Raw genomic sequence first — 25,774 nt, 5'->3', positions numbered from 1 at the left:
ACACACACACACACACACACACACACACACACACACACACACACACACACACACACACACACACACACACACACACACACACACACACACACACACACACACACACACACACACACACACACACACACACACACACACACACACACACACACACACACACACACACACACACACACACACACACACACACACACACACACACTGTTTTAAAAGCAAAACATATTTATCCAACTCCATTTCAAAACAGTCTGTGGGTCCCATCTTTTGGACATTCATCATATTGCATTGGTTTTCATTTCTTGTCCTCGGAGCACTAATCTTACACATTCTACATTGATTTAAAAAAAAATCGAATGTTTTTAATGGTAGTATTATTTTATACAGAAATCAATTATTTATAATTCAGATGAGAATAATGTTACATTGTCAATTAATAATGTTAATTAAAATTAAGGAAAACAAATATATTGATCTGAAATATAGCAAAATAATTTTAAATTAATTGTACAATTACCAAACATATCGCAAGGTCTTTTTGTCTTTTTATTAATTTAATTAATAAACTAATTATATAAAACTATTGACAGTGCACTACAAATAAACTGGTTCTATGCCTTTATTAATAAAACTTATTTAAAAAATACAATGCCTTCTGCATTTTTGTTTTGCTTTTCCCTCCATTGTACCGAAATCGTACCGAACCGTGATGTCTGAACCGAGGTTAGGTATGAACCGAACCGTGACTTCTGTGTACCGTTCCACCCCTACTAGACAACACAGACTCATATCAACAACAATACTAGGCCATCTTGGTTAATGTTTCAGAAAAGTTAAAATGAGAAGAGTTACAGTGTTTCTTTTAGGATTTTTTTAGCAGTGGGGGCAGGTCTGTCCAAATAACAAACACCCCTGATGCTGAGCATATGCTGCTAAATGGTACCCCTGGAGCCTGTTCCTTAAGTCTGTTTTCACCTATAAAATAATTTTAAAAAATGAGTGATGTTAGGGATTATTGATAGTCAAACAATCTTTTGGGTGCCCGCAGCACGCTCACAGTGTGAAGCGCGTGTCCGCGTCTTCTCCGACATGCCTGCTCGCGGTGTGTTTTTTATGCGTGTGCGCGCCATTCTCCGACATGCCTGCTCGCGGTGTTCTTTATCAATCAACCAAAGCCGGTCGCGGGGGCGCCACCCTCGCAATCTTTCCATTCACTTCACTTTTGCTATTTAACCAGAGCGAATGAGACGAGTGCGTTACGTCACGTGTGGTGTTTGTCAACGCGCCTTTGGAGAGAAGTGAAAGTGACCGCTCGGCTAGTATCGATACTTCGGGAAATTAGTATTGGTACCGTTCAGATATTTCAGTATCGATATTTATCGAAATATCGATATTTTTGACTCACCAAAAAAAAAAAAAAAAAAAAAAAAAAAAAATCAGCTGTAGGAATACACTACCTTTTAAAATATATTAAAATAGAAAACAGTTATTTTAAATTGTAATATTTCACCATATTACTGTTTTACTGTATTTTTGATCAAATAAATGCAGTCTTGGTGAAAAGAAAAAAATCTTACTGAGCTCAAACTGCTAAACTATAGTGTTTGGGAGTGTTCAATCGCTTTGACGCATAGTCTGGGTTTTCTGAACTGTAATAAGTGAGGTATTATTATACTGCTGAAAAACATCTTAAACCAGCCTATGATGGTTTCAAGGTTTAATTTGATCTCCCAGCCTGGACAGGCTGCTCGATTGCCTGGTTTTAGAAGGGTTTCATGCACTTTTCAGCTGGTCAGGCTAGTTTCAGCATGTGTTTTCTTTTTTTTTTTCAGCAGGGCGTGCAAGTAAAGTTTTTATTTTTCAAACTTCTGACTCTGACATATGTTCTGCTAATATTGTGACAGAAATACTAAAAATACTTCCAAGGGGCAGAAAAGACACTAAACTGTGTTATGTTGTATCAGAGAGAACACATACACTTAGTCATACGCACATTCAGCTTGTCTGGAGGAAGGAGTCAGACCTCCTAAGCTACCAAGTTTGGAGAACATTACGGGGCCAAATCAGTCGCCTGCTGTGAGTCACACTCAGAAAGACAGCAGCACAAGTTGCACAACGTCACCAACTTAATCCAGATTACTACAACAAACTGACACTCGATCCTCAACCATATGACCAAAACAAACAATGACGAGGGAAATAAACAAAACACTACTTAGAAGTCTAGAATTTATCCTACCCCAATTCTGGCCCACCAACGACGACTATATTTTCAATCAGTGTAACCTCAGTCTAAGAAGGCATATTTGCTGACTGAATGGAAGAACAATCATTGGCTGTTAATTTGTTGACTGAAAGGCTTTCTGAGAATTCAATTTCAGTTTATTTGCTGTTGCCTGAAGCATGGTACGAGTCAATAACCTGCTCCGTAAACATTCACGTTGACCCTCAGCTGCTATTTCTACATGAGAGAATATGCTCAGGCATGCACGAATCTCTCTGTAAACCACAAACCACCTCCGGTCTCTATGGATTTTTCTTAGCAACGGTTCACATCAGTCCATCAGTGACAGTGTCCATGGAGGTTACTCATTAATCACTGGATTTGATGTTAACTGAGGTGTGTTTTTGGCTCAAGATTTTCTATCTAGAGGGAGTGTCTTAATTTTTTTTTTTTTTTTTAAAGGAACTCATGGTCATATTTTACAGAGTAAGGAGGACACAAGTTGAGTTGACTCAGAAATGTTCCATGAACTTCCATCTAAGAAAAAAGAGTCTCAGAAAATATCAGTATATGTGCTGCTGACCCACATTTTTGTGAGGCTTTCTGTTAGAGCAAAACATCTTCAGCCAAATAAAAACCTGTTATAACATCATAACTGTCCTAATATTGGCGTTTTTTGCTCTGCTAACATCACAAACTGCATTGCCATGATCAGCAGATGATTACACAAATTAGTCCTATAAGACATTTTTATTTTAAAATCACATAGTGAAATTTAAGCACACATTCCACGATAGACTACATTTGGTCAATACCTGATGAATATCAAATTCACATACGAGTATGGATGGGCTTTTTTGTCAATTTTTCATTTCGAGTACTGATAGATCTAAAAAATGAGTACTGTCAGTAGTATCAGTCATGGCGATAATGAAAATATTTTTAATTGAGATACTTATGAAAATTATTGCTGACTAATATATCAAAATATGAAAATATGACTAGAAAAATAACTGCGAGATTTTCAATAATGCAATGTTTTCGAAAAAGAAACATCTAAAAGTAATAGCTGCATGAAGTGAAGCTGAAGAGTGAATTAACAGGTAAACTGAAGCCCGTTCATGACACATTAATCAGATGTCTTAGATGACAAAACATACCATTACAACTTGTATCTGCACAAAAGGATACCTGACAGAGGGTCAGAATGACGGTTGAAAATAATTGTTTTTTATCAGACTGTATAATGAAACTGCCACTGCCAGACACATCTGGTAGTCAAACGGACCATTAGTTTGTGAATGGCGGCCTGGATTCATCTGATGTCTGTGTAACTGTTCTGTCCCACACAGGTGTGCTATTGGTGGAATGAGCAGAACCACACAATAATGCACAGAAAAATGGGTAAAAATAGGGGGAGTGTCCCACTGAACCCTGTTTGCAATGTTAACCCCTGTGAAGTCAAATTTAAAGGAAATAGTATGATGTAAATTTAAAAAAATTCAAAAGCTTAAAAGTCTAAAAAGACTTGTTTTCAATACTGCAAGAAATAATTTACAATAAAGTTAAACAATCTGCTAGTAGTGGTGTGAGAATAATAGATCTAATCAAGACACATTCTCTGAAAACAAATTTTGCCTCCTTTTTAAAGGCTATTCAGATAATTTACAGGACAAAATATATATAAAATATATTTTTAAAAATTAAATATAAAGACATTTTTTTTTAGTACCAGTATCATGTGTCTGGATGGCAATATGCATATGAAAATTATATGCAGATGAGATTATGTATAATAAAGATGTGAAAGAGGTGTCATAAGCTCCATGTAGGGTCATTTCTAGGATTTCAGAGTAAAAAATAAAGCTTGAGCATGTACGCATAATCTCCAGCTGGGATTTATAAAGTATACTGTTTTTGTGCAAGTTATGGCATATGTTTTTTTTTTTTAATCTGAAAACATTTGTAAGTATATATGCAAAATCTGCCACTTGGGCATACGCATACTTTTAGAATGAAATCTATGCAAAGTTTTATACATGGGGACCCACTGGGTGATTTGATCTGGCCATCCAAAATACATTGTTTACATACGCTGTTTATAATAAATTAGCCTCAGATGCATCTTCTCTGACCACTTGTGATTGGATTTCGTTAAAGCTGCTGTCCGTAGCTTTTTTTGGGTTAAAAATTATCCAAAATACATATTTGATAAAATACATAACCAGCCAGTGTTCAAAACTATCTGCTTGCCTTAGCTCGATGCAAAACGGTAAGCTTGTAATAATGTTTTTTAATTTTAGTGGTACTGGTGGATTTCCGCGGGAGATTCGAGCATGTCTTTGCGTCATTACGTCACACCTGTACACATAAAGAAGGAGTCTCGGCTAGTAGGCTATATTGCGTGTGAGGATGTTGGAGGTGGAGATTTATAGCCTTTTCTCACAGCACTTGATATAATTAAACTTATCAATTTGATGGCGGATCCAGAAAGGTTCAAACGACGATCATCATCAGTGACAACTAGAGACTCACCCGCTGTAACATGCAAAAGACTTCGTTCGGACTTCGGAGTGGCTACAGAAAAAAAGAGACTGCAACCGGACCCATGCGAAAACAAGGATAATATCGGAAGGACATTACATGATGTAGTCACGCAATGCTTGCTGACGTTGTTAACATTAACAATTTGAGAACATAGTACAGCTACTTTGCACGGTTTTGCGTGAAATGATAACTTATAAGCAATTGTTAGATTTAATCAGCGCGATTTACTGCAATGTCAGAACCAGAACAAAAGTGAATGTTTCTTACTAGTTCAGATGACATTTCCCGGTGAAAATTCTTATGTTGGTCATAATTCCAAAAAGAATAATCTGTGATTCTGAATGACAATATCCACATCGGCGCGGTGACTGACAGCTGCACAGTCTCCTCAAACACTGTGTTCATCTGCGCTGTGCCGTGTCGAGGGTGTTGAACTACAACCCACGTAAAGTTGATAATTCCGCGAATGACTGCAATTGCAGATTTCGAACAGAGATGGCGACAAAGAGGAAAAATGCCGGACTGCAGCTTTAAGGGGAATTCACGACTTATTACATCAGTGTATATCTGAATGCTTAACACATGAAAATAGAAAAAAAAAAACTCACTGTTGCTCTCAAATATAATTGAGATACAACAGAACAGCAATGTAGTCCCATGTGTTTTGGACTACCTTCGAATGTAGTTTGATGAATCAAACCCCATCCTTGTTGCGCTATAAGAACGCAATCTTCCAGAGGAAGGTGCAGCTTTCAAAACTAGGTCTCTCACAAAGACAAATCTTTAGAGATGCATGATGTGGTACAGCATGTACTTTATGCTTTACTATTACACAAGACACAAAAACAAGTAGACAAAAACTTAAGTATATTTTCATTTGTATCGTACAAATTAGAAGTGGACCGATTGATTGGTTTTGCCGGTTAATCGACACAGATAACCGATTGCTGGAACTGGTAACCCAGGATAAAGTAAGAGGGGTTTAGAATGACCCAAGTTTACCATTAAGTGTGAAAAGCCCTTTGGAGTATTTTGTTGTCATTCAGTATCCATTTAAAAAACTATTAGTTGGTTAATCGGTTATTGGCCAGTGCGGTCCAACCTTATCATCAGTAAAAACCACTATCGGTCAACCTCTAAAACAGATGTACAGCTCACAAAGGGAGGCCAAAATATTTGCATTTGACATTTTATAAGAACAAAAAACGTACCATTATTAAAAGTTTGGCTGATACGATATTTTCATGTTGTGGTCAATAACTAATAAATGGCCGATATTAAAATTAGCCCATATACTATTTTGTGGAAATTGGTGTTAAATAAAACACTAGCCTAAATACTAAAATCAACCAATTAAAATGCTACAGTTTACTACACAACATAATCTACAGTACTACTGAAAAAAAGATATTCATTCGGAGATTTGCTAAATATTACATTTAATAAGTGTTATTGAGTTATGAGTGTTTTTAAAGATCTTAAATTCGGAGCATTTACATCCCTATTATTATGTTTAAAATATTGTACACCAATTTATAGATCAAACTCAAATTTTGCCATATATCAGGCCAAGTGATACTACCACGTAAGAAGATCCATTTCTTCTCTTTTGACTTCTTCAGAATAATCTGTTTTTGCGAATCTGCACAAGAACAAACAATCTACATGAATGGAAAAGATTCAGACAAAAGACAAATAGCCTACTACCTGTAATTTAAAACCACAGTTCACACAACTCTGCAAACACAAACTGAAACTATTTTCCTTCTGATATTTCAGGGACAGACTGTATTATTAACAATAAATCTTTGTGTCAGAGGAAGCTCAGTGATTGGGAGAGGAAGGAAGGGCTGGAGTAAATATAGGATGTTTCCTTGCCTATCACAGTATGTGAATCAAGGACATCTCAATTACATGCATGCATCGCACAGGTAACACACGAACGAATGAACCAAATGCGTTTTGGGAAGTTTTACATTTACTTTAATAAATGTAAATGCACACAATTACAACCTCAACGTCTATTAATAAGAAATCAAAACACCTAGAATACCATGTTTGATTTTATTTGTTAATATGTTTTCATCATTGCTTGTATACCCATCTCCTTTTTTCCTCCCTTCTTCTGTTAGGTTAATCCCTATCTAATCATATATCTTATCATATCCCTTGTTAATGCTGGATGTGGGAATAAAATATGTTTTAAGTTTGATTTGCTTTAGTTAAAAACTCCTGCTTTGAATAAATGAAAAACAACAGGTTGAAGTAAAAGGCATTTGTTTGCGTGAAGGAACGCCTCTGTAGCTATTTAATCGAACAGTCTGAATACAATCTAGCCTCGTCATGTTATAATCTCGTATATATATATATATATATATATATACATAATATATTGAATGGCATGTGTTATACACAAAAGCATCCGTGAAAGGTTTAAAACGTAAGTGTCATTTGTATCCTCGCGTGTATTGTCGTGGGACACGAGAAAACGCCTCTGAACAAACAAACTGTTGCATCCATTGACGTTCCGTCATATTACATTTAACGTTACTTAACTAAAAATAAAGGATGGAAAATATCAGCTGGTATTTAGTGCGCCATCTGTTAAGAATAGCCTATGATAATTGTAACGTACAGAAATAGTCCGATCTGTTATTACAACTCACGTAAACATGTAAAACAGGGTTTCTGTCAGTCTACAATCTCCACATAACTTAGATGCCTATGTTAGACATGAAGCCTTCGATGTCACTCGTGCGGAAATATCGGTCTAGGATGTCCTAAAACCAAGAAAGAGTCTGGCATTTTACGATAAAGTTTTTAAATGTCGTCAAATGAAAGAAAAATGTCCATCACCACAAAACACATGCGGAACAGGCGTGAAATAGAAACAGACTGAAAGTAAACTGCTGTTCGCTCATAAAAGCAAATCTCGTCAACAGTTTCAGATGACTGAACATTTGATCTAGAGGTTGTTATAAGTTAACAGGAGCTCTGAAGTATGGTAAATAAATACTGGGTCGCGATATCCAAACCTCGCGCGGTGCTCCGATTGCATGCGCGAGTCACTCCATATCCACGTCCGAAAAACGCACACTCTCGCAAACTGATGTAGATGTGACCGTTGTCACGGCACAGAAAAAAACAATAAACATTCATGCCAGCGTGGCTTTCTAAGACCTGCGCCATATTTGAACACCCCTATGTAGTATTGTGAAAAAAGGAAACGCGCGCGTATAAAACTTGAGAAATGTAGACGAGGGGAAACCAAGAAGTGTTACAGCCCCACGCACTTACCTCGCGCCTCTCGGGTCACCGAGAATACAAGTAAAGCCAGCAGCAATGAGCGGCAAAGTAACGTTCCCGCGTCCATCGTGGTATAGATCATTCTTTAGGACTGGTCAGTTTTTTTCCTCACACATTCAAGTAGTCGAGTCTCTGCTTCGAGAAAGGGAGCGCTCTGATTGGTCAGCACGGAGAAATATGCTCCGCCCACATTGATCACTCGTTACCCTGACTCAGTTTAGCCCGTTTAGCCGGGGAGTTCAACTGTACCTCAAAACTATTGCAAAGCTGTCCTGTGAATTTTGTTACAAGAATGATCTGATCATCCCACATGCAGCTTTCAAAATACTTCCGTGAATTTAACCGTAATCAGATACTCGTGTAATTTTTCTTTCCTTCTCTCTCTCTTTTTAACATAAAAATAAGATATCACACACTGAAAAAACATCTTTTAGCAGCCTAAGATGGGTTTGCTGGCCTTAAATAACAATACAATTATTTATTGTAATTGATTCAGTAATTTGATTTTATATATTGAATATTATATTCATAATTAACATTATTTCTATATTAGTAGACTATAATAAATAATTATTATATAATAAAATAATACATTTACATCATTAATACCATAACATTAAACAGTTTAAGCACTGTAAATGCCCCTTTTTGTGATACTTATTATGCTGCTTCGGGTGCATCTTTGGTGGAGCAGTGTAAAGACATAAGAAAGAGAAAGATTTTTAATCATTATTGTGAACGAGATGAGGCTGTATATGGCCAGAAATGACATAACTATGTCCTGTGAATGAAACAATCCAGGGCAGACAGACAGCCTGAAGGCAGAGATTGATGAGCAGCTTTTATCTGTGGTTAGTGCTCTATAGCAAACTCCTCTTTCCTGTTGGTAGAAATGAACGATTTGAATCAGGCTGACAGAGCATTTCTATTTGTCTGACTGCTCAGTAAACTAGTCTCTGTGGCGGACATACAAAACAGGCAAACATGATGGAATGCAATAGAATGAGGCCAATGATGATTGGTTATTAAGACCAAGCTAAAACATTTTAGATACATTTTAGAGAAAACTTGGCACCAGCAAAGTTCAGCTTTGCAAAGAGTAACACTAAAATATTATGTGTGCCAAGCTTAGCGCAAAATCATATTAAAGTCATATTATACACATACAGTATATAAACTCTGAATCAAACTATGTGCTTTTTTGATGAGCATTTCCTGCTTTATGTGTCTCCACTCTGCCCCCTTGTGACCTGATATACACTACTGTTCAAAAGTTTGGGGTCAGTAATACTTTTCTTAAAAGAAATTAATACTTTTATTCAACAAGAATGCATTAATTGATCAAATGTGGCAGTAGAGAGAAAAAAATTCTGTCAAATAAATGCTGTTCTTCTGAACTTTTTATTCACCAAAGAATCCTGAAGAAATGCATGTTTCCACTTATAAAATATTCAGCATATTAGAATGATTAGATGTGAAACGGAAGACAGGAGTAATGATTCTGAAAATTTCAGACCCCAAACATTTGAACGGGAGTGTTCATAGTCACATTTGCCCTTGACGAGACAGCAGGTACATCAAATCTTTATTTTCCTCGTACTATGTCTGTGTATTGTTTTTAAACCTGCCACAACTTAGAGAAACAACAGACATACGTATAAAACAAAACATTTATTCACTTAGCACCATTGAAATATGAAAAAAAGAAAGGGGGAGGGCTCTCTATATGATTGTTTCATACTCATCTGACTTCTAGAAGATAAACAATGTATTTTATTTTCTAGTTTGTCTTTCTAAATATGTCATAGAAAGATTAAACACAGTGAAGACTTATAATGTGGTTGTGGCCACTGTCAACTTTTGAAATGAATGCCTATTTAAGTATGTACTTGGCACTGGGTTTTAGTTTTATGTGCTTTTACATTATAAATTAGACATATTGCCATTTAATACTAGTTTAGATGCAAGTTCACAGAAAGTAGCTTCATGGGTGTGAAAAAACCCCTCTAAACAGAAAAAACAAAGAAATTATTATAAGAAATTATTATTACAGTGTTTAAACAACTCCCAAAACTCTGTGGTTTGATTATATCCAAATACTGATATCTAAATATTGGTATTTAATCTGATTAAAAGAAAGGATCTTGTGTGTATCTATGTTTATGATTTTAAATTTGTAGTTTAAATTATACACACGCACACAACTCTGTATTAGTCACTGTAAGGGAGGGACTAAGACCCTCTGAGAAGACACACAGTAATGCAGTGAATTCAAACAATGGATCTACACTTGCTCGATGTCTGGCTGAGGTATTCTTTGGTATTCTAATAGTTGAATAAATGTCGTAGCGTGGGTCGTCGATTGAACAATATCAGTGGGTGATTTATACATATTTACATCATGCTCAGAGAAGTACTGAAACATGATTGCAGTGCCATTTTCCCTGGCTTGTCACTTCTCACAGGAACTCTCTCCCTAAAAATAACAGAGTAGATTGGATATTTCCCCTAGCAGTCCGGCTACTGCTGCTCCCTACATCTGCATTACTTTACTTTAAAATGGTCAGCTTTCTAGTTCCTTCCAGGGTTCTGGATGTAACTGTTCTCAATGCAAAGCACAATGAAGTGGTTTGAGCAGCTACGCGTGTGCTGCCCGAGCAATCTGCCGGTCTGCAGAAGAGATGCCTGTCCAGTCACCGCCATGTCTCCCGTCCGCCATGCCTCACAGTAGTTAGTTGTCATTCGGATTCCCACCGTACTCGAGCCGTGCCACACCAGTTTCTGAGGCCTTGAGTCATAGAAACATATACAATTTATTCATAATATATCAAATAATATTAATTTAGATTCTATTTTTATTAGCATTATTCAAACTGTTAGAATTCAGTTTACATGTCTAAAAAATTTCAAAATAAAAATCTGTTTACCAAGCCTGATCTGTCATGACATTTCGTCCATCGAAGGAGTAAATCGGAGTAAGTGGATCAAAAACAGCCCCGTTGCCGGAGAACATAGTCATCCAGCTGCCGAAGAGCACTTCTCCCTAGAGAGGATGCACAAGAAGCTTAATTTAGACAGGCTAAACTTAGGCAAACTACATATTATGAGAACACATTGATCAAAAAATCTTGATTGCAATCTATCGTGCAAATATGATCCTTTACATACTTTGATGTTCACCACTGGCAAGTTAAAGCGGTCCCCTTTCTTGACGATGGTGGAGAGGTCTTGTAGGTGAGAGGAGAGGAAAGCTCTGTAAGTTGATGTCAGGCCCCTGGCACGGGCTTGCTGGTAACACTGATAATCTGCCCCTCGGATTCCGTGCATGTCTCCTGAAAATGGGGCATTAAGTGCCACCAGGTGCAACTGAGAAGTTCAAAGGTCAGAGGTCATGTCAAAGTGCACACCATTTCACATCAATCATTAAAACATGCAACAAGGTTTAAGAAATCCTTACCGCAGGCATCGAGTGTGCAGTGTGTGGAAGAACATTGTAGCCTGGCAGGAAGCTCTTTAACTCCTGCAATTAACATTAGATGTTCACATCAGACACTAAGGTACAGTATATACCATTATTACTGAAATTAACATTTGATTCCAGAATATTTGAACATTTCTCTTGATCTGATAAATGGTAGTAGACAAACAATGAGGCCATACTAGGGGATATATCGGTGCCATATCGGTTTTCGTCGGATGTAAGGCATTTTATCATTTAACAGTACGATATTGGATATTTAAATTTTCAGGCTTTAATTTCCCCTATTTTTACATTTAGATTACCTTTACCATAATCTAACAATCTCTTATATTCTCGTCTCGTCTCGTGTGTCGTGGCGATGGTAGACCACGCTCACACAGCCCCAACCAGGAGTCCCTCCATCCATTTCGGTTAGAGGCTGCAAGTCTGCAAGCCCTCTCCTCCTTGTCCCGTGAACGTGACCGAATAGAGCGACATTTGGAAGTCGTTCTGTTTTCATTCGGACCACGTGTCCAAAGTATCCAAGCCTCTTTTTCTGAATTCGCTGCACCACATCTATTTCCATCCCCAACTCTCTTCTTATGTCGACGTTTCTTATTCGGTCTCTTCTTGTCACCCCTTGGATTTTCCGTAAGCAATTCATTTTAAACACTCTCAGTTCATTCTTGTCTGCTTCTCTTAGTGTCCATGTTTCTGAATTATATAATAGTATGTTGAGTACCAAGGCTTCATAAACTCTTATTTTTGTAAATCTGGAAATGTCTTTAGATTTCCATATGGAGTTCAAGTTTTGCATTGCACCACACGCTAGTCCAATTCTTCTTCTGTGGTCCTGTTCTGTAGGGGCGTCCTCATTAATATTTCCGATTCTTCTACCTGCATAAGTTCCTGGTTCTCTATTTATATTTATATATTATATTTGGTCTTTTCCCATCCAATATGTTGTACTTCTGTCTTTCCTGTGTTGACCTTCATGCCCATCCTTGTACTCTCCTCTACGATTCTGTTGATCATTACTTGTAGGTCATCCTGGTTTTCTGCCAAAGCTGGGATGTCGTCCGCTTATCTGAGGTTGTTGATGATTTGTCTATTCATGACTGCTCCTTCCTTCGCCTCTTCCAGCGCACTTGCCTAATCACCTCTAAAAAGATATTAAAGAGAAGTGGAACACCATGCAGCCCTGTAGTACTCCTACTATTGTTTCGACCATTCAGTCACATCAGCAACTATTCTTATGGCGCTGAATGTACCTTTATATAGGCTCTCTAATATTCTGACAACTTTTTCTGGGTATCCTAATCTCCTCATCACATTACACAATCCAGCTCTCCACACGCTATCGAATGCCTTTTTGAAGTCTACATATCATACAAATAAGTCCTTGCCGAAGTCAGTATACTTCTCAGCTAATTGTCGTTGGAGCGTGAATATTCGGTCTATCGTGCTCCGTGATGTTCTGAAGGCCGCCTGTTCTTCGGAGAGGATTTCTTCCGTTTTCTTCTTCATTCTTTCCATAATTATTGCTGTGATGATCTTACTACTGTGGCACAACAGGCTGATGCCTCTGTAGTTATTGCAATCCAGTTTATCTTTACTTTTGTATACGGGAACGATGACAGCTTTTGGGAACACCTCCTCGTCCCAAATTCATTTACAGAGCTGGAAGATAATTTGTAGTCCTGTTCTATCTGTCGCTGCTTTTAAATCTCTTACATTGAACTTTCAAAAGTTAACTTACTAACATTGTTGAATGTAATATTTAGCATATCTCAAATAGTGGTAACTAAAATTAAAAAACTATTAAATAGCTTTTGGTAAACTGAAAAAAAAAGTTAAAATAAAATACAATATAAACATTACATGAAAAATGTAAACTTAAACTAAAACTGTAATAAAATTAAAGCTAAATAGAAATATATATATATAAAAAAATCACATGAAAAAAAAATCACTAAAACTAAAATTGAAATAACTGAAAATATAAAAATAAGAGCTATTTAAAAATATTAATAAATACTATAGTACTATAGTATATAGATACTGAAATAACACTGATCTCAAAATGAATATCCATTTTTCAAACTACATTATAATATTGTGATGCAAAAATTCACTTGTAACATTTAAAATCATTGATTGTAATTTTTATTTATTTAGACAAAAGCCTTTTTTTAAAAAAAATATCAGTTTATTAGAATCGCCCACAATTTTAATATCTGTGCATCCTTAGACTACTGCATATGTATGACGCACCTGGCTGTGAAGTCTGGGTACACTGCGGCCGCTGGGTCTGCTCAGGCCTTGTGACAAAGCAGATGAGGAACTGTCTTGGGGAACTGGGATAAGCTCTCCTAGCTAAAAACACAGTTACACACCAAAAAACATTAGAATAAGAAGACAAGATATTTTGCTCTATTTACCTTTGTTTTGAAGGAAAATGTGAAAATAAGTAAATACCTCAACTTTCTTCCAGCCCCCTTGTACCCTGATGTACAGTTCACTCTTGTCTATAACATATCCCAGTGTCCCTTCTGCAGCTTGACTGGCCTCTCTTATCATGGTCTGAATGTTTTTGTATGTGCTCACCTGGAAAGGCAAAGTAAGCAGTCACAATAAAAAAACCAAGGCACATTTAAAGGGTCACTTCACCCATTTGCATTAAGGTTTGTATTGTTAGAAACCCAGTCATATATTATAATGATGGTGGAATTTTGCTTGTTTTTTTTCTGAGATGGGAGAAAAAAGGATTTAAGTGTTTTACTTCCGTCCTATCGTGACGTAAATATCGTCATTTTGCGTCACGATAGGACGGAAGATAAATTTCATTGCATATTAAGAAAACTACAGCCTTTAGCTCATTATTATTCAAGGGCGTGGGACCCACTCACCCCACCGGCCTATTACAGATCAGTGGGTGGGACTAAACCTGAAGAAACTAAACTATTAATCCGCCATCTTGCTTGGAAGACAGCAAGCTAAGCTAACAAGCGCTCAAGGAGTTAGATTTACCATAATGCCTGAATTTACGACACACGATATGGAAGACGAGGATTTTGAAAATCTTTTGCTCGAAACTGATGTTCGTGGCTATTTATACGAGCCACAATATAGCGAAGAGCAGCTGAGGCTGATGGAGGAACAAGAGGCGGCGGCGTCGGCTGCGGCAGGAGACCAGCCCGGCGCAGACGAGAAGCCCGGACTGGCTCGAGCTGGGCGGACTGCTGGTGCCTGTGCTCTCGGCTCTCGCTGTGCGCTACGGACACAGATAGAGTCCGTCTGCTGCAGAGAATTTGAATTTCAACGATCGCAATATCTCCTGGACGAAATCTCTGAATCAGACGAGCACACGGACGTTTGTGTTGTGATCCATCCAAGTTTCGCACCGCATATGTTCTGACTGAACATCCAGGTAACTTTATCATCATCATGCAATAATAAATTCACCATATAGAAAGAAATACAAACGAGGAGTAATTCACTAATGAGTTTGCCAATGTAACGGGGTTCGTTGTTGTGGGAAGAATGAGGCGGGAACCGGCAAACATTTAAACATTTTAATAGTAAAATAAACAAATACAAAACAAAAATATAAGCGAGCAGCCCCTCACTGCTGGCCACACACAACAGAAACAAAACACAACATAAAATCAGGCCTGTTCCTCTCTCGATCTGCCCTGTCGTCGCTCCTCGTTTTATGCGTCCGCTCCTCGGTGAGAGACGCGAGAGAGACCGGTCCGGCGCGTCTCACAGGTGTCGTTCATTATCACTCGCGCCACCGGCCTCGCGCTGTCCTATCACATCCCTCGCCCTCGTCCTGCTCGCCACAGCCAACTAACTAGAAATTTTGTGTGAAATGAATTTCTAACTCTGGTGGCAGCTAACCTTGTAGACGGAAAAGTGATTTCTCTGATGTTTGCGCTGTTCTGGATTAGTGGGAGTGGCTTGCGGAGCTGTGCAATGTGGTGCATTGTGGGAGTTGTTGTCTTGCATACAAATGCGCACTAAAGTTATTTTCTGTCTTTTCTCGGTCAAGAGGGCATCAAATTCAAAATTTCTTTTACATTTCGACTACATATATGACCCACTTTCAATAAAGATTAATGTTGAAATGGGTGAAGTGACCCTTTAATCCTTTATGAGCTTGCTCCCCTACAACTGAGTTCTGTGCCATCTGACTTACAGGGTTTCCATGGCCAGAAGCGCCGGGCGGCCCCGGAGGACCTGGAGGTCCAGGGAGATTCGCAGCTGAGACAGAAAGTAAAGCAGAAGTATGATGCCTGAGTAAGTTGTTGATAAAAAGTTCTTTGCCTCGATAAAGTCACTCAAAATAACTTTGGAGAGAAATCTGTTTAAGAATGCGCTCAAGCGAATTGTCTAAAAAGTTTGGAAAAGTTCACTATTTGAAGTCATGATAAAGTATTTGTTGTCACCTGAGCCATATGCCGATGGGGTACCTGGTGGCCCAGGTGGTCCTGGTGGCCCTTGTGGTCCTGAACTTCCATAACCAGGCAGTCCTGGCAGGCCTGGGGCACCCGTGTCTCCAGGAGGGCCAACAATAGAGTCCCCTTTAGGTCCCTGAAATGCAAAAATGCACTTAGTCATATTTGGGCTTAATCTTTATCTTATTAAAAAGGACAGACTTGGTTCATGTTTTTGTTTCAATTAGAGTTGAATCGTGAGTTTTCTTTTTTAGTATTTGTTTTGAATTGATTAGTTATTGTAGACTTACCACAAGGCCTGCTCTTCCAGGGATCCCTGGAGGGCCAGGCAAACCTGGATCCCCTTTCTCTCCCTTTTGCCCTTTGTAGCCAATATCACCTTTAGCACCCTTAGAGACACATACTCAAAATCAGAAAAAAATCATACATACATACTCAAAAACAACTGCCTAATGAACAAGCACTTTAAAAAAAAAACGTTTTCCTTACTATTTGAATTAGAATTTTTTTTAAATTGCCCATTTTAAGTATTTAGTGTACTGCTTTATGCAAATGCTAAAAAAACGTTCATGGGATATGTGAGATTTTGAACAAGTACTTACCACATATTCATGAGGAAACATAGGCACTGTGAAGAAAGAAAACAAACATCAATTCAACAGATTGACAGTGTCAGTAGTCGAAAATGGTTGATGTCTAATCAAAAAGTGTTGATGTCTAGTCATTGGACTGTCTGCCAATCAATGTGTGCTATACAGAGTATGTGAGCAGAGCGGGGAGCGCCTTTCTGAAGACTGCACTCCGCTCACTTGGTACGCTCAGGGCCACTCGCTCGACCCAGAATGCCCTTTGTGATATGCTGGTTCGAGAATCTGTGAAATAATCAATAGGTCTAACCAGGTTATGGAGTTATAATAATTCTATTATTAATATAATTCTAAAGAAAGCTATACATTTTGTACAACAATATGTACAATATGTACAACATAATTAGAGAATCTTAGTCTGATTCAGGGGTAATCAGAATGCCAAATCCTGACTGACGAGAGGAGGAGCTGGGGATGGAGGGGAATAAGCTCCTGAGAAGCGCGAAAGCTGCTGATAATACTGAAGGAGCTTATATATGTATACAGTGATAGGTTAGGTTACTTTTATTGTACCCGTAGGTAAATTTGCATTACAGTGCAATGACATTCTATGGCATCCAGTACAAAAACACACAAACACAGAACACTCCACAACACATAAAGGACAAATAAATACTCATACTTAATAAAGTGCTCTCAAAAAAGAAAGAAAGAAAGAAAGAAAGTGCTCTCAAGACATTACATATGGTCTTTGTAAAAATCATAAAACCCTAGTACTACATTTCTGAAAAACCACCACTATAATTTATTAATCATATTGATTTTCATATTGCATTTGGAACGAAGCTGCTCTGATATCTTTTCGGTCTACACCTTGGGACTTTATATCTCCTCGCAGCAATAACTGAAACTCATTGTGCAGAGGGTGAGAGTCATCATTTAAAAGTGAGAAGGCCATCCTTTGTAACTGTTTGGTATATAGGGATGCCACTCCTGGTTTTGACTCACCTATCAAACGGCCAGACCATTTTACTATCTGGTCTAACTGATTTTTTGCCTTCAAAGATATATGACCATACCATACTACAGTGGAAAAGGACAACACAGATTCAATAAAAGCATTATAAAACATCATCATTATTGTTCGGTCAAAATTAAACACAGATAATTTCCTTAGGCAATACAAACGCTGGTGCCCCTTGTTGCACAGAGCCTCACAATTCTCTTCAAAATTTAGTTTCTCATCAATAATAGTTCCAAGGTATTTGTATGATTGTACATACTCTATTTTTTGGCCATTAATTGAGGTAGATTCACTTGGATGAGTACTCTTCCTAAAATCAATGAGCATATCCTTGGTCTTTGATATATTAAACTGTAAATAAGATGGCTCACACCAGTTGACAAAATCCTCAATAATTGGGCCATGCGAGGTCTCATTCTCCTTAAGTAAACTCACAATAACGGAGTCATCCGCATATTTTATAATAATTTTGTTCTCATACATACATACTTTGACACATATTTGTATATAGAATAAATAAAAGTGGGGACAGCACACAACCTTGAGGAGACCCTGTGGAGGAACTCCTCTGTTCAGATAGGACACCATTAACTCTTACTCTCTGTGTTCTGTTAGTTAGGAAATCCAAAATCCAACCCATCAAATGAATGCTTAACGTAAACTGATCTAAGAGCCTTTTAATTCAAATGGTTGAATTGTGTTGAACGCTGAAGGAAAATCAACAAATAAAAGTCTAGCATGAGTCCTCTGTCCATCCAAGTGTCTTAATAGCAAATTTAGCATTGTGACTGTAGCATCCTGTACTCCTCTGTGAGGTCTATATGCAAATTGCATAGGGTCCAATTTATGTTCTGTCCTCCTCAGAATCTCAGACCGCACTAATTTCTCAAAGATTTTCATTAGGACGGAAGTCAAAGCGACGGGCCTAAAATCGTTGGTCATCTTAGGACCACTGCATTTAGGGACAGGAATGACCACCGCATCCTTCCAGAGGATCGGTACATGTTGTGTCTTCAGAGATTTATTATAAATCTCATGAAATACTGGGCTCAGTTCTTTTGCACATGACTTTAATAGTCTGCCACAGATGCTATCAGGACCTGGGCTTTTATTTGCCTTTACAAGTCTGAAAGCTTTTTCAACATCCTGAAGGTCGATGTTAAAATGCTGATCATCCATTAATTTAAAATTCAGCTCCTGGATTTCTTTACTGAAATCCAAATTGTCAAAACGACAGTAAAAGTTGTTTAGTGCATTTGCCAGTTCAAAATCAGAATTAAAACCTTTTAAAATAACCTGATTACTAAAATTTGAGTTATGAAGGCCTACTATGGTTTTCATATTTGCCCATGCTGAGCCAGGATTTTTGTATGCCATCTTATTTTCTAATTTTTCCTTAAAGCTTTGTTTAGCTTTAAGAATTTCAATCTTCAAATCCTTAGTAGCCGCATGTAAGTCCATAGTTGTTCCATGTTTAAATGCAAATTTTTCCTTTGTAAACAGGACTTTACTTCAGTCCTAGATGGTGATAGGCGTCGTATTCCTAAACGTGGATCAGCCGAGAGTCAAATCTCTGACAGGGATTTGAGCGAACGCTCAAATGTGCCGCTCAAGTCCTGAAAAGTGAAGCCAAAGCATTTAACATCATTATTGACAGCTGTACTTGCAATTGAGTCTGCGGGAGCAGGAATATGGATGGGACCTTGCAGAATCGGGCTACGAACGACATAATCAGCAATGACCGTTACTGGGATATTTTGGCTTGCCTTCATATTTCTACAGTGGAAGAATGCGGAGACACACTGTCCATCTTTTTTTACAGTGTATGTTTTTGGTTTTTACCGGTAAGCGTGAGGAGGCTAATGGTTAATGGTTATTTTCCAAAATACGACATTTTTATTATACCTGGAACTCCTGGCAACCCTGGATTTCCCACATCACCCTTCTCCCCTTTGACTCCAAATGACACTCTTCCATTGTCTGTTTCAATGCAAAAAAATCAGATATTTAACCCTTTAACCTCAAAAGTTCTTTATTCATTATTCATTAACTATTAAAAATAAATTGTTGAAAAGGCTGCTACATATAAGATCTGCTATACATACCTTGTTGTGAATTGTTGTTGTTGTTGACCTATAAGACAAACATTTTTGTATAAAATTAGACAATTTTGGACAGAATAGAAATGATTATGAAAATATTGTCTGATATGAAATAATTAAATGAATATAAACCCATGCCAGCTAATGTCAGCATATTCAGGAGTGAACAGTTTTGTTAGTGTGACATTTTAAAATGTACACAGCACACCAGATCCTACAATACCATGAATTCACTGCTGAGCCCAACAAATGTTAGAGCTCATGCAACATGCTTTGGTGAGCTTAGGAGAGCACCTCAGATGAGATGAGATGAGATGAGATGAGATACTGGGTTAAAGGACCATGGAGAGACATTCCTGAATTTGTAAATGACAGCATAAGGCAGGCATAATTCAGTTGACAAAATTAATATCTAAAAAATTTTTTTTTTTTACTTTGAATAAAATGTCATTTAGATCTGTTTTGTAAATTAAGCCTGTTCTATGCTGTTAAGGCCATGAACCCATGCACCTTAGAGAGCAAAGTGGGCAGGGCTAGTGTATTAGGGGGAGGAGCCGAGCCTGAATGACATGCGCCACACCCAAAGCCAAACCACCAATTGGAGAATTTCACTCATTAACTTACTGGTATTTTGCAGTGTGGTCTAGGAGGAACTGGGAAAACTGTCTTCAAGATTCAGAGCAGAATCATTTCATAACGTTTGTGAAAATTGCACATTTTAGGATAAACCACAATGTGGTGCTCAATTTAATTTCGATATTCTGCAAATCTGCTAAGAGGATCAAACTTACTGCATTGAGGCCAATCACTCGTCCTGGTGGTCCTGGAGACCCAGGTGGACCAGGTGGACCCTTGAATACAGGTAAGTTGTTATAAATAATTAGATAAAAAAATGTAAACGTAATGGAAGCAACAAAAAAAAGTAACTTACAGGGGGACCACTAGCATCTCCCTTGTCCCCTTTCCTTCCAACTACTCCAGGCCGACCCTAAAAGAAATATCAGGGAGTGAGTAGAAATAAGCATTTATGAGATGTAAAACTATAAATAAACAGATAAAAATTAATAAAACTAACTGGTCGACCAGGAATTCCATATCCTCCTTTTTGTCCAGTTGGTCCAATCGGCCCCTAAAGATCGTAAAAAAAAACATATATATTCTTCTATAGTAGTAGGCTATATATATATGAATGCTTTTAGTTTGGTGTGAGAGATGCATCTCACCACAATCCCAGGCTGTCCAGTGGGACCGATATCTCCCTGCAAAGTACAACGACATCAGTGTCAGACCATTGAGGAACAACAAAAAGATCAAGGTCAAAAGTAAATAGTTTCAACCTTGATTCCTTTCGGTCCTCTGGGTCCTCTCATGCCTGTTATTAGTGAGCCATCAGCAGCTATGGATATGCCTGGCTCCCCCTTTTCTCCCTTTCAGACAATACAATAAATTGATGGGAGAGTTTGTGCTTCATTATGGTACAGCAGGTCACTTCTAATCACATTTTAAACCCATACCTTCAGTCCTAGAGGTCCTTGAATACCAGGAAACCCAATTTCACCTTTTGGTCCCCTTGGGCCCTGAGCATGACAACATTCATGCAAGTTATTTCCACCAGTATAATGTTTTATTTAAAAGTTTATAACCCCAAAAATCAGAGTAAGCGCACATAATTTTGATCACCACAAAAAAATATTTAGACATGTTTCTCCTATTCTGTAAAAGCAGCAAAAAATTTAAGTTACAGTGAGGAACTTCCAATGGAAGTAAATGGGGCCAATTTGTAAACATGAAAATACTCACTGTTTCAATAGTTTAGCCAAAAGACATAAACGATATGGATTATAACAATTTTAGTGTGTTGTTATTTCATCACCATGACAACGTAACACTGTAAACCCTAAAAAATTAAGATTTAAACAGATTTAAAACTCAAATAATACAGATGTCACGATCCCGGTTCTGTGTCTTTTGTTTTGTATGGGCATTTATGTTGAAATGTATTCTCTGTTCTCATTGTTTCTGTACTCCCTTCCAGTGTTTGGTTTCAGTTTCTCCTTGTTTACTTGTTAGTTTCTATAGTTACCATCATTAGTTACACCTGTCTTTAATTATCACTGATTTCTCTGTGTATTTAAGCTTTTGCTTTTCAGTTGTGTTTTGCTAGTCATTGTTGGATTGTCTTTGTGTTTTGGGTCAGGAGTTCCTGAATGTTCCTGTCTTTTCATGTGGACTATTTTCATAGTTTTCTGGTTTGAATTATTGATGTTCTTGCCTTTTGCTATTAAAGTCGTGTATGCTTCTCTTTCCGCCTCGTCTCTCAGCACACGTAACAACAGAATACATACTTCATACATAAGTCTGAACAGAAGATTTGCTATAAAAGTAATTTTATAATTACTTTTAAGCTTCCATTTTGCTTTTTAATATTCCAAAAACTGTCCCCATTTAGCTTTATTGTAAGTGCCTCAATGTAGCCTTGATTTCTTTTTTTTTCTTTTTTTTTTAATTGTACTTTTATTAAAACCAGAATCTTCCTTTAGTAGTGGTTTGTACCACAAACTTTTAAAGTGAAAAAAATGTAACAACCACCAAATTATGAACATTTTAGGAAACTGGGGTAAACTGGCAAAATCAAACACTGATAGATCATATGATAAGACTGAAACTGGTAAATGCATGCACTATGATGATGGATCAATCCATCTCAAGTAAAGTTGGTTGCTTGACCTTTAAAAAAAAAAAAATTATTATACAACTTTCTGTACTTCAAAACCACCATGTTTTTATTTTGTATTTTATTTTACTTGGTTTAACTACAGCATCTGTATTTAAAATAAATGAATGGTCAAGCAAACTCTATTGGACCATGTGAAATGGATTAACCCATGGGATCTGTTGCTCTAGGGCAGGGATAGGCAACTCCGGTCCTGGAGGGCCACTGTCCTGCAGAGTTTAGCTTCAGCCCTGATAAAAACTCTGAAATACTGAAATATGAAAGCAACACGGACCAAAGACATCTAAACCAGACAAAAACAGGATGTGATGTCACAAGATGTGACCCTAAAAAGGGCAAAATGCTCAAGCATTCTATTGCCTATTACAGTTTGGTACAGGCGTCGGAACCGCGTTTTCTTGCATCAGATCTTTGCTTGTGTGTAAAGAAGAAATTCCTGTCGCTGTTTTGACTCCTTTAGAAATTTAATAAGCTCTTTGTAAGTTCTCAGCTGAATACCATCATATGTTTTGGACATACAATGAGTGCATTTAGCCCTGCACACAGCATTGTTTTGGATGTTGGTAACTTCCATAGCAAAATATACGTCACAGAAATGTGAACACAAAGCAAACCAGGACTAAATGTATCATTTTCTTTTTTGGTCTGTAACAAAAGAACCAAGAGAACTGAACTACAAGTGTGAACACACCCTTAGTTGCATCCTTTTATTGCCACAGTATATCATCTTGAAATAGTATAAAGAAAGATGAAGGACATTCTTACAGGAAATCCTGCTCTGCCTGGCAAGCCTTCAGGGCCCTGCAACATACACCACACACACAGACGCAAGCGAAAAAACATGAGCGATTATGTGATACATGATCAGATCATTTGGACACGCCAAGCATTTAGCAGTGTTGTGCCGTCAGGCGCAGGAACTTATAACTGTGATTGCTCCTAGACACGCTTCTTGCAAATTATAGTTTAAAAACTGACCTTTGTACTATCCATGTTAAACATGCTGCATCTTAAAAAGCATTTGAGGGGAAAACAGTGAGCTGCTTTACGTACCATAGGGCCTGGCGGTCCTTGGACCTTAGTGAGGTTTAATTTGGCTGCTGTATCATTAAAAAGGAGCTAGAGGGGGGGAAATCATTATCTTTTTAGGAACTCAGACATAATATTGTAGCATAGCAGGTAATCACACTTCATACAGTACTTACATCCTGGAAGTTAATGATTGGTCCAGGAGGGCCAGGAGGCCCTGTGATGCTCAGTCCATCACGACCTCGCTCACCCTGAGTAACAATTAATATAGCAAATTACAGCATATACTACACACAAACTGAATTTCTTCTCAGACTGCAAAAATCCCACAGTGTGCATTTGGCTTGGGGTGAATATCATCATGTATTATTCAATATCTGGTGTAAATAATGTGGGCCAAAGGTCACATCATCATGTCACATAACTGCTCAAAATATTCTCAGATAAAAAATGTAATACCTTCTCTCCTGGACTGCCTTTGTCTCCCTTTGGCCCCTGTTTACAGCAAGGTAGCACAAACAACAGAAAAAAACATTACACATTATATTGTGCCACAGCTACTACAATAATTTGTATCATTTGCTCGCTATGTATAAACTAACCAATTACTTATCACTGCTACATTACTTATTTAGTACATTATATTATGATTGTTTTTCAGAGTACTCCAAGAATGCTAGAAACAGAGAACTGACCCTGGCTCCTGGTAAACCAGCTAATCCGGGTTTTCCATCAGGTCCAGGGGACCCAGGTTCACCCTGGATAGAGAAGAGACAGGGGTCAGGAAACACACTCGTGTCATTGTGAAATGAATCAAACTCATTTGACTTTGAGGTATTTATAGTGTTTATATGTAGTGACTATAGTGGAGTCTGACAAACCTTTATAGACAAACCGGGGGCTCCATCAGCTCCAGGAAGTCCCTACAGGGAGGACACAGAACATGTATATTAATACTATAAATATATATATATATATATATTATATATATATATATATATATATATATATATATATATATATATATATATATATATATATATATATATATATATATATATATATATATATATATATATATATATATATATATATATATATATATATAAATAAAATTCATATTTAATATTTCTAAAGATAAAAAGACCTGAGATCCTGGTTGGCCAGGAAGACCAGGAGGCCCCTTAAATTGTAGGAGAGGAGAGGAGAAAAAAAAGAGAAATATGAGAAAAAAAAAAAACTCAGAATAGGTCCATTCAACAAATAGCTTTTGAGTGCACAAGGAAAATGTGGCGTGTGATGATGCATACTAGGTTGATGAAAGACCTTGAAATGTGAATAGCATTTGAGAAAGACATAATAGTTGTAATGGTTTTGTACACTCACTTGATAGCCTTTTGAAATTCCGGCTCCGAGAAACAATCCGCTTTCCCCAGAACCCTCCAAATCCTGTCAGAATAAAACACCTCCTATCCTTAGACTGACTATAAAAGCCAGGGCAACTCAAAAGCCTCAAAATGAATAATTAAGGTTTTGAATTGACTAAATGGTGTTCTGGCCATGAAAAGTGATGTTTGAAGAATTTCAACCTCAAAGAACTGCTATTATCTCAAAAGCAATACAGCTCTCTTTTAAGGGATTCATTCACATTTTAAACTAAAATGCTAAAACAAAAATTTCAAAAATGAAGGAAAAATTGGACCAGATGTGACCCTTGAATTATACTGTTCATGTCACAATGTAGCTATTGAAAGCTTTTTTGCTTTGGACTCTATTCATCAAAAAAGGCCTTCGACATGAAGTTTGTTTTCCACTAAATCATGCACTGAGTACATGACCCACTGATGCTCAGTCTGACCAGTATTTATGTATAAAAGAAAACATCTGAAGATCTGATTATCTCTGTACTCTTATCACAATAATGAATATCAAAGTATTTCAGAAGGATCATTTCAAAACAGTAGTCTGTTGTTGACTGTAATGTCCTGCATTTAGAATTTGAAATTCCAAAAAAGTGGTTAATTACAAATCTGCCTCTAAAAGACCAAAAAGGACGTCTGGGATATCTATCGGTAAATTAATTGCTAGTAGATTTTCAGACCTTCAAAGTGTCCACCATGAAATTGTTGCTTGAGGGCCCTGGTGGGCCAGGAGGGCCAGGTGGTCCAGGTACACCCCTAGGCCCCATAGGTCCAATAGGGCCAGGTGGACCTCTCAGGCCAGAGTCACCCTTTTCACCCTTTAGGAAAAGTAAGAATGAAACAAACAATATGATGAGAAATAAAATGTATTATAATGGTTATT

The 25,774-nt window shown here is 37.5% G+C and overlaps 2 protein-coding genes across 2 annotated transcripts in view; both read right to left on the bottom strand.

Moving 5' to 3' along the window:
• Window positions 1-8,203, bottom strand: part of tgfbr1a (transforming growth factor, beta receptor 1 a) — a 48,093-nt gene extending 39,890 nt beyond the window's left edge. Inside the window, exon 1 of the mRNA XM_056235493.1 lies at window positions 8,066-8,203. Coding sequence (XP_056091468.1) covers window positions 8,066-8,156 — 91 coding nt within the window. The 5' untranslated portion in view covers window positions 8,157-8,203. The remainder of the gene's footprint in view (window positions 1-8,065) is intronic.
• Window positions 8,204-9,730: 1,527 nt separating this feature from the next.
• Window positions 9,731-25,774, bottom strand: part of col15a1b (collagen, type XV, alpha 1b) — a 58,804-nt gene continuing 42,760 nt past the window's right edge. Inside the window, exons 15-41 of the mRNA XM_056235472.1 lie at window positions 25,572-25,709; window positions 24,857-24,919; window positions 24,618-24,653; window positions 24,352-24,393; window positions 24,166-24,228; window positions 23,930-23,965; window positions 23,647-23,721; window positions 23,495-23,560; window positions 23,207-23,242; window positions 21,222-21,284; window positions 21,045-21,134; window positions 20,931-20,966; window positions 20,783-20,836; window positions 20,639-20,695; window positions 20,499-20,558; window positions 20,328-20,373; window positions 19,511-19,585; window positions 16,597-16,622; window positions 16,285-16,383; window positions 15,986-16,130; window positions 15,736-15,800; window positions 14,013-14,141; window positions 13,809-13,910; window positions 11,532-11,594; window positions 11,243-11,440; window positions 11,002-11,117; window positions 9,731-10,862 (exon numbers count right to left, since the gene is read on the bottom strand). Coding sequence (XP_056091447.1) covers window positions 10,646-10,862; window positions 11,002-11,117; window positions 11,243-11,440; window positions 11,532-11,594; window positions 13,809-13,910; window positions 14,013-14,141; window positions 15,736-15,800; window positions 15,986-16,130; window positions 16,285-16,383; window positions 16,597-16,622; window positions 19,511-19,585; window positions 20,328-20,373; window positions 20,499-20,558; window positions 20,639-20,695; window positions 20,783-20,836; window positions 20,931-20,966; window positions 21,045-21,134; window positions 21,222-21,284; window positions 23,207-23,242; window positions 23,495-23,560; window positions 23,647-23,721; window positions 23,930-23,965; window positions 24,166-24,228; window positions 24,352-24,393; window positions 24,618-24,653; window positions 24,857-24,919; window positions 25,572-25,709 — 2,196 coding nt within the window. The 3' untranslated portion in view covers window positions 9,731-10,645. The remainder of the gene's footprint in view (window positions 10,863-11,001; window positions 11,118-11,242; window positions 11,441-11,531; window positions 11,595-13,808; window positions 13,911-14,012; window positions 14,142-15,735; window positions 15,801-15,985; window positions 16,131-16,284; window positions 16,384-16,596; window positions 16,623-19,510; window positions 19,586-20,327; window positions 20,374-20,498; window positions 20,559-20,638; window positions 20,696-20,782; window positions 20,837-20,930; window positions 20,967-21,044; window positions 21,135-21,221; window positions 21,285-23,206; window positions 23,243-23,494; window positions 23,561-23,646; window positions 23,722-23,929; window positions 23,966-24,165; window positions 24,229-24,351; window positions 24,394-24,617; window positions 24,654-24,856; window positions 24,920-25,571; window positions 25,710-25,774) is intronic.

The sequence above is a fragment of the Rhinichthys klamathensis genome, unplaced genomic scaffold (genome assembly GCF_029890125.1).
Source record: "Rhinichthys klamathensis goyatoka isolate OS25496 unplaced genomic scaffold, OSU_Roscu_1.1 h1tg000422l_1, whole genome shotgun sequence".
In the NCBI taxonomy this organism is placed as follows: Eukaryota; Metazoa; Chordata; class Actinopteri; order Cypriniformes; family Leuciscidae; genus Rhinichthys; species Rhinichthys klamathensis.
Note: the sequence above shows the minus strand (reverse complement) of the source record. Positions and strands in the feature narration are given on the sequence as shown.